The 9458-nt window shown below is 39.7% G+C and overlaps 1 protein-coding gene across 1 annotated transcript; it reads left to right on the forward strand.

Annotated features, from left to right (window-relative positions):
* The first annotated feature begins 1249 nt into the window (after window positions 1-1249).
* six6a (SIX homeobox 6a) lies at window positions 1250-8958 on the forward strand. The gene is made up of 2 exons (XM_055865003.1): window positions 1250-4942; window positions 6022-8958. The coding sequence occupies exons 1-2, from the start codon at window positions 4371-4373 to the stop codon at window positions 6182-6184; spliced, it is 735 nt and encodes a 244-aa protein (XP_055720978.1). The 5' UTR covers window positions 1250-4370; the 3' UTR covers window positions 6185-8958.
* Window positions 8959-9458: the final 500 nt, after the last annotated feature.

Consider the following 9458-nt stretch of genomic DNA (forward strand, 5'->3'; position numbering starts at 1 on the left):
CCTTTTTCAAATCCGCAGCTAGGCGTTTCACGTCAGCCTCCAGGGATGTAGTTAAGTCGGAGACATTTGTAGCGAAGGTCTCCAGTGCTGCAATCGTTGTAGTGTGCGACTCCATTGTTGTTTTGAGTGATGCGATTGCCGGCACCGTCTCGTTCCGCAGGATGGTTAGATCTGCTTTTAAAGTATCAGAAACCTTATTTATTCGGGCCTCAATCGTAGCAACCACCTCCGTTTTCATTTCCACTATCTCAGAGCGTAGTAGTTTGATGGCCTCGAGAATGTTCACTTCAGCGCCGCCAGGCCAAGCCGCCCCCCCGGGTAAAGTATCAGTCCCCGGACCGTCAGGCTCAGGGGAGGGCGGTGATGAGTGTGTCTTGTAGGCCGGGTTTTCTCAAAGTCATGCTTTTGGCCTTATGTTTCGTCGACATGCTGATATTTGGAAGTAAAGTAGTCTTGGTTTTTACGGGAAGGGATCACCAAAATAATATATGAAAATAAATACGGTTCTGCTGCAAAATTCACATAAACTTTAAAAATACCACGGGAGCAAACGGAAAACACGTCAGTCGCACATGGCGTCCCTCCAATCCCCCTATACTTCGTATTTTGACGAATTTAGTACGACATCCGGGAACTTTTGGCATACTAACCATATCCATACTATGACCAATAAACATACTACATACTCAATTACTTCACAAATAGTACAGTTAGTGCAGTTAGTATGAGTATTCGAACACAGCTTTGGTAAAAGACCAAGTCCATATTATGGCAAGAACAGCTCAAATAAGCAAAGAGAAATGACAGTCCATCATTACTTTAAGACATGAAGATCAGTTAATCTGGAAAATTTCAAGAACTTTGAATGTTTATTCAAGTGCAATGACCCAACACACCTCTAGGCTGTGTAAGGGCTATTTCATCAAGACTGTTGGAAAAGCATTCCAGGTTAAGCTGGTTGATAGAATACCAAGAGTGTGCAAACCTGTCATCAAGGCAAAGGGTGGCTACTTTGAAGAATCTCAAATATTAAATATATTTTGATTTGTTTAACACTATTTTGGTTATTACATGATTCCATATGCATCTGTGTGGTGTGTGTGTGTGTGTGTGTGTGTGTGTGTGTGTGTGTGTGTGTGTGTGTGTGTGTGTGTGTGTGTGTGTGTGTGTGTGTGTGTGTGTGTGTGTGTGTGTGTGTGTGTGTGTGTGATTTTTGTTAAGTAGTACATTGGAATTTTTAGACAAATAGAATGGACGGTATCCCAACTGACAATGAAAATGTGCCAGCTTCAATACCAGACCTGGTTTGTCTAATCATGCTCACAGACAGTGTCGAGTTTGGTTGTGGATGGGGTTGTGTGGTCTATGACGAACAAAGCAATAGACAGAACCGAAGTCGTTGTATGAAATCCACTGTCTGTATGTGGTTGAGTTGGTGAATGTCCATCCGGGGATATCGGTGTCAGGATACTGTCTTTTGGCACAGTTGTGTATGCAATTGTAATGTGTTCACTGTAGCTCTACCTCAAACTGTATTTTATACAATTAATAAGTATTCCATACTTTGATTGGCAATGTAGCTTAACTGATTTTTTTGTGTCAATCATCGAAAAATATGTATTATTTCATATTTTGCCTTTGTTAACCAATTAAAGACCTATAGCTATTAAAGTCATGTAAAATGCGCACATTAAACATTATACGAAAATGTGGTAGTAAGCATATAAGCTTATACTTGACAAAACCTTACCCATAGACTTAAACAGAACCATATACGTGGTAAATTGATTGTTTTATTTCAATTAGTTACAGTATTTTGGTTTTAACCTGGCCTATGTGTCTATTAGCCCCTCAAGAAATGTATGTTTTTGATTTTAATTTCTAAAAACGTGAATGCAGTCTTATCACTTGATATATAGGTTATGTCTAAGCTAAGTAAAAGAGTAACAGCATGTTGTTAATTACTATGTTTCCATATGAAATCAACATTTACACCGCCATATAGGCAGGCTTACTGTAAGCTTGGCTTAGGCTACCGGTAGGCCTAAGTATGCGCGCTGTTCCATTGTCTGCGTAATTGTTTATTGACAGACCTCCGTTTATGATATCCGAAATGTCACCATCTTTTATTCATGCACGCAAATGTCCTTGTAAATGTAGGTTAGGATAGGCCTACAGGATGAAATATTTAAAGGCATCTAAATATTTCAAACCAGCACCCTGTCACTCATCTTCATAAGGCCTACTGTTTTCCATCGGCTGTGCCCTATCTGGAGGCCTTATAGTTAGGGTTATTCACCGATAATTAGACTATTTTTTTATTTGTATAACGAACCTGTATTTAACGAAAGGAACCCATTGATACCATGGTCTCATTTCCAATGGTGCTCTGAGAAAAATAGTTCAAGCAATGTGAGCAACACATTTAAGCATGATCACTACAAGTAAATTACATTACATTAAAAAGGGCAGTAGAAACGAATATATTCAGTCAATCAAAACAGGTGCAGTTTTCATTGGTCACGTTTTTTTTTTAAATTAGCGACCTAAATTCACATTTCGGGGCCAATGAATCAAGTTTTAGAGTGAAAGGTAGGTCATTCCAGGACTGAGGGGCATAGTGACTGAACGCAGTTTTGACTAACTCTGAGGAGACCCGTGGAACCTCTAGTACCAACCAGTCTTGAGAGTGAGTCTTATAGTTACTATATTTCCAATTTAGAAGTGAGGTGCTAAACCTATGTGGGTTCATGAATAGTGACCCCTTTAATCGTCTTAATCCGTCTACTGCTCTCATATAGCCTAGAGTATGTCTATCTGGTTACTTTGCAACAGCACACTGATAGTATAGGCTAAATGCCTACTTACTATCACCTTGATGACAAATTTGCTAATGTTTTCTTTATTCAAACCAATTTCTGTGTTTGATTATTATTACGATACTAGGATAAAACATGTATAGATGTTTGAAAATACGAAATATATTTAAACTATGTCCATTCTGCCCGATTCAGCAAAAAACCCAAACATTTTGGAGGTATGTCTGTGAATGATGGAGAAGCTATGGCACGCAGTATGAGAATGAACAGCTTCTCGCGCAGAATGAGCCTCCCATAATTCATGCAAAAAGAGCCCGAAGGGATCTCTCTCTGTGTGTGTGTGTTTTCCGTCAGAATGAGTTTTACCACTGTAGCCAGCCACGAAATAATCTGACCCGACACTTAAAACCATCTGCGCTATCTATCCGCCTTCTTATTTACTAAATTATCCCGTGCACAAAACGTAGTGTATCTGACACTAAACCCGAGTAGACCGGCAGTGACACGATAGTTTTATACGCAAACACATTCCGTTTTTTCCTGCAGTGTTTAGTAAATCACGTCTCGTTGATGGGTAGTGTGCACAGTGTAAATAAGAAACGAATGTAGCAGCAGGGATTTCATTAGACGAAACAGATGTGAATAAAATGTGACAGCGTATCAAATAAAGACTATGATATGTTGACAATGATATGTCGATCAATGTAGTTATCAGTAGGACCGAATTTGAAGTGAATCAGTCCAATTCTTTTTGAATAAAAACCTAGACTGAACATCGCATAATAAAGCCATATTTTTGATTACCAAATGAGTCGAACATTTCTAGAGCGTGGATGAATGGGCTAGATTTTCAGTCTGCATTAGCCACAGCACCATTCAAGAGGATGCATTGCTATTGTAGTCTCAGAACATTCGTTCCCTGTTGTTTTTATTCTTGATTTTCAGAATTTTAAAAACGGTATGCTTTATGATAATATCTGTCATGCCTACTGCTTGGATGTTATTTTCCAATGAGAGGTAAGCGTTTGTTAAATGTATTGCGTTTTGTTTGGCTCGTCGCTTTTCTTCTTCACAGCTATGACTTACAAAGTAGAGGATGTAGGAAAACATGGAATCCAATTCAAGGTTTGAAGACAAAAAGCTAAGGTCAAAATGTTTACATTCTAAGGCGCTGTCGAGCACTGGGAGGTGCTGAAATCCCTTAGTGGCCCTTTCCGCGTGATTGGTAAACTTGACAGTTACTGACGGTCATCCATGGCAACCACGAAACCAATCTGCCAAGTCCAATAGAAAATCAGCAAGGGGCTGACTGTCTTTTGCCTGTTCAAAATGTATCTCGGTTTTAGTTGTTATACCTCTTGTACTTTCAACCTACGAAGTTCACCAGCCGATCGCTGCAGTAGCCAGTCAGAGGGCATAGTTCCTCAGTGTTTTTAACGGTTGATCTGTTCACTTTAGGATTGCCTTTTTGTCTGAGAGAGGGACAGAAGGATACGCGCGAGAGGGGAGCGTGTGATAGAGAGAGAGACGAAGAGGAAACGAGAAGCCTCCATGTTTCAGCTGCCTATCTTAAATTTTAGCCCCCAGCAGGTTGCGGGGGTTTGCGAGACCCTGGAAGAGAGCGGGGACATTGAGCGCCTCGGTCGCTTCCTCTGGTCTCTGCCCGTTGCCCCGGCAGCCTGCGAAGTCCTCAACAAGAATGAGTCGGTGCTTAGGGCGCGGGCAATCGTGGCCTACCACACCGGGAATTTCCGAGAACTTTACCACATCCTGGAGAACCACAAGTTCACCAAAGAGTCTCACACTAAACTGCAGGCCCTGTGGCTGGAGGCGCATTACCAAGAGGCAGAGAAGCTGCGGGGCCGCCCGCTTGGGCCAGTGGACAAATACAGGGTGCGGAAGAAGTTCCCTCTGCCCAGAACGATATGGGACGGAGAGCAAAAGACCCACTGCTTCAAGGAGAGAACCCGACATTTGCTACGAGAATGGTACTTGCAGGACCCTTACCCGAACCCGAGCAAAAAGAGGGAGCTCGCGCAGGCTACTGGACTTACTCCCACACAAGTCGGAAACTGGTTCAAAAATCGTAGACAAAGGGATAGAGCCGCGGCTGCGAAAAATAGGTATGTATGCTGCAGTCTGTAGCTTACCTTTGTATTTTTATCAACGATGGTCTGAAGTTATTAAAACATTTATTGTAATTTTTAAAGCAATAACAACCCTGCATTGCGAATGAATCGCAGTCAGCCTATGCACTTGCATTTCTTTCAAAGCGAACAATTATTCGGGCAAAGTTTTAAATCGAATTATTTGAACTAGGTTATGTTGTTTCGAGTAAACATTGAAATAGATCTGACTATAATATATCAATAGGCTACCCTATAGTTCAGTTACCTTTGTTCATAAATAATCTCTACAGAAATGACACCATAAACGCTGTAGCCTATTGAAATGAAGTAAAATGTATGACAAACTCCATTGTGAGACTTGCCCTTGTCATTTTCATTGCAAAGTTGACAATATAGATTTGCCAATAATGGGTACCCCAAATATTATAACACAGAACGAACCATAACAGTGTAACAGCCTATAACAGTGTAACAGCCTATATCCTTCCCAGTAGCAAAACAGGTAAAGCATATAGGGCTATAGGCTACTCCCTGAGTCAGTGTCTCAATAATACCGTTCAGATTATCTGTCTTTTTCCACAATGCATTTTCCTTGTATTGACAGCTGTCTGTGTAGGCCCAAGTCTTTAAACTTAATTTAACAATACGCATGCAATATGTCTGAAACATTTTGTATTATGTTGCTCAATGAAAGACAGAAACACAGGAGCCATACGATATTATTTGTTCAATCATGTATAATGTAATTTGTGTTGATCAACTCATGAAGGTAGCAGGTGTATTGAATACATCTGAATTGTTTCCTTCAAGAAGATATTGGAATTACAAGGCTAGTCTGTCTATCTATAAAGAGTGCTCAATCCATAACATGGCCTGGGGTTACTGTGTGTTGCTTGTGTTTGTGTGTTTACCAGCATAAAATTGCATTTTTGGCTCCTAGCCTGGCACTTGTGCATCGGATTGCTAGGCCTCAGCAATAACTATGTTTCAATTAAGGATATACTTTGACAGAGCCTATTCGTATTGGATTGTGGTTCATTCTAGTTTTCCCTCAACGTCTGTCTTTTATCCAGGCTACAGCAAGGGTTGTCCCAAGGCTCGGTTCGGTCTTTGGCAGATGATGATGGAACCGTCGATCGACTCGGTCCCGCCTCCAGCCCCGAGGCAAGTTTGTCGAGCAAAGCCGCCACCTCGGCTATCTCTATCACTTCCAGCGACAGCGAATGTGACATCTAATGGCGCACAAAGCAGTCGAGAGGAGGAAGAGGAAAAAATTGACAGTAGATAAATGGAGATCCTGAAAAACAATCTAACATAAAAACAGTCATAGTGCCTGCGTTTGAATTGAAAGAAACTGTTCTTCTTTGATGACTGCCAAAACATGAGGGTTCTAACGGAATGCCCTGTCTTAAAGCTATAGGCTACTTTCATTTTTTTTCGTTTTCCACTATGGATGACTGAAGCTAATGCAAGCTGAAAGAAAATGTAAAGAAAAAACATGTTCATATTCACGATCCCTTTTTAGGGATGACTAATAAACCAATGCCTCAAGTTGAAACTAAAAAGGAAAAAAAAAAGGAAAAAAGGAGAAGACATTCGAGCGCCTAACCTGCTATTTTCTGTGGGTATTTCATGTTGAAAAGACGCTGTAATATTTTTACTTTACTTTTAAAGTTGTATAAATAATGTTTATTTACTTATTTAAATAATAGGCGCTGTTATAATTTGATGTTATTTTGCTTGGTGTTTTTATGTTTACCTTGTCCACAGGTGAACCCGTTGAGCATGTGCGCTTTAGTGAACATGTGTTTCAGTAAAAAAGACAAAAAAGTAGCCTAAAGAAACTTAATAAAATTATTATTGATCAAAAGAACAAAACATCAGTATTTTTATTCACAGATATTGAGAATGGTGTTTGCAGATATTTTATTACCCAATTATTAGCCTACTTTATATTATTATCGAGTAACGCCTAATTTGGCATGATACATTAGATTATATTTTAGGGGTTTGGGACGATATTTAGAATATGATATATGTGTGACAGAATATTTCAAATATCGTCCTATGACAGGTCTATAGTGTGATGTATCCTACTGTATTATGTTGTGCCTCTGCATTGGCCTGATGGAGTGGTCTATATATCTGAGAATTTAGACATGTCAATAATTAGGCTACTTAACTACCAAATATCTTGATATGTGTGTGGACTCTGAGTGAGAAAATTAGTTATATTCTTTATAATGCCACACTTTATAGTGCCCTGACAGGTCCTCGACGTAATTTGCCAACATGCTTCGCGTCATGTAATGTGGCATGACAGCGAGAGGTCAGAGAAAGGCCGTCAAACAAAACGGGATGATCTCCGAGTCCCGGAGTAAAAACAAATAGGCCTACATAACACCAGAATATGAAATGTGCTCTGGCTGACTGATGAGTAGTAGCCTACAAAAATAGGTATTGGCCATTTTATTATTTTAAATCAAAGATAATTTTAAAACCTATTACATTTAATTTAGATAGGCTATAGGCATCGATTTCTCGGTGATAGGCTAAAACATTTCCTAGAATTGAATCCGCATGATAAGCGACAGGTTCGACCGCTGATCTGAACCATATTTCCTTTATCGTATAATTAATGTTGGCTAGCCTAATGTCTGCCACGACTAGGCCTATGGCGACGTTCTTATGAGAGTCTACAAGGTTGATAGCATACAACATATTTCATGTTTCAGGTAATTGAGTAAAGTCTGTTATTTCTATCTGGTCATTAATGGTTCAGTTAAACACGTAACGTGTAAAGGGGTATAGGCAGAAATGCTTGAAGCAGACCATGTTAGGGTAGGCTAAAAAACGCAATGGCTATGATACATGTGGTTGTTTGATGTTATGATCAGACGTGATGCAGTTATTATTTTGTGATAGGGTTTAGCCTAACCGTCTATAGATAGGCCCTTCGTTTTTTTGTTATTGTTGTTTTTTTGCATTACGGTTTAGGCTAGTATTTAAAAATGTTACCACTAGCACACATCCCTGCCTATGATGAATATATGCCAAATAATGTTCTATTGGAACGTAAAGATGAGGGTAAACCGTGCATACACCTGAGGTTAAACTGTCCGTTCCCTCTTTATACGCGCGAACAGGATATCAGCCCAAATGAGCAACGAAAATGAGAAGTAGGCTAGTGTTTTTTCAACGGCTCCAGAGTTCTGGTTTTGGACAAACACCTGGGTTTTCATCCAATTTGCAATTCATTACAGTAGCCAGTGAAAGAGACAAGATGTATTCCTCGAAACGTCTTTCAGCTGGAACAACACATAAATGCAGTGTTTCGGGTTTTGGATCAAAAGAGAGAGGAAGCAAGTGAGGGGAAGAAAGGGGGGGCCTTGAGTTTCTTTCAAATCATGGGGACAAAATGGCTGAATATTTCCGTTTCTATTGAAAATCAGGGCAACTAGAGGACACACATGAAAAAGTCTTTTTAGCAGTGAATAAAGTTGTCAGCGGTAATCAGCACTAATGATGCGGTCTCCGGCCCCTGAGCAAATAAAGGGGCGCTCCCAATGTTTTGTGAGGGGAAGCAACACGAGTTTGTTCCCCTTCAAAGAATGAACTGCTGTCATGGTATAGTCTGCCAGCCTGGGTACGGAAGTCAGAATTTTTGTTTAGCGTGTGTGTGTTCTGTGGCAGCTGCTGCAATGTGAATTCGCGAGTAGGGCGATTAAAAGGATTTAGCCTAATTACCAATTTATTGACTGTTTTCTGACTTGTACGTTTGCAACAGTCATAACACGTTAATTGTGCTCCAATAAACATGACGACCATTTTGAATAATGAAGAAAATATGATATTAATATGTTTGATATATATAACCACTGAATAGGGCGAAATTCATTGACTCTTTTTCCTTAGACCTTCAGCACTTTTATATATTGGTAAAATGGTATCTTCTGGATTTTGTGTCGTTTGTAATCTATATATATAAATGAAAGCAGATGGGACCCCAATTTCAATGCTTGTGTCAACCATAATTTGAAAGAATGTTCTCTTTCTCTTGAACTCCAATCCCTCTATGCTGTTGAGTCTTTATGATCGAATCTGTCATAGCAGTTCAGCAGTGATACACAACGTGGTGCGAGCTCGTGTCAGCACTAACAGTAGGCTATGTCTATGTGGGCTATTTCTCCTGCAGCAGTTACATGATATTATCTGGCTATTTACCACATTAGTCTGTATTTCTACACGCTTGTCTTGAACTGTTTCTTAATTATCACTAATCAATGTTAGTTTATCACAGCGTTATTTTATGCATATTTCTTCCAACGGTGATAGTAGTCTCTACAATTTGTATTTTGATTGGTTTAATCTCTGACATATTTTACTCTACTCTGCCTCTTGATTTTTATATTAAATCCCCTGGTTTTAGGCGTATTTTTTATTTAACAGGTTGTAGGCTCTGCTATAGCCTAGGTATGGTCCTGTGAAAAACATATTCAAATATATTAAT

This window comes from Salvelinus fontinalis, chromosome 16, assembly GCF_029448725.1.
Source record: "Salvelinus fontinalis isolate EN_2023a chromosome 16, ASM2944872v1, whole genome shotgun sequence".
Classification (NCBI taxonomy): Eukaryota; Metazoa; Chordata; class Actinopteri; order Salmoniformes; family Salmonidae; genus Salvelinus; species Salvelinus fontinalis.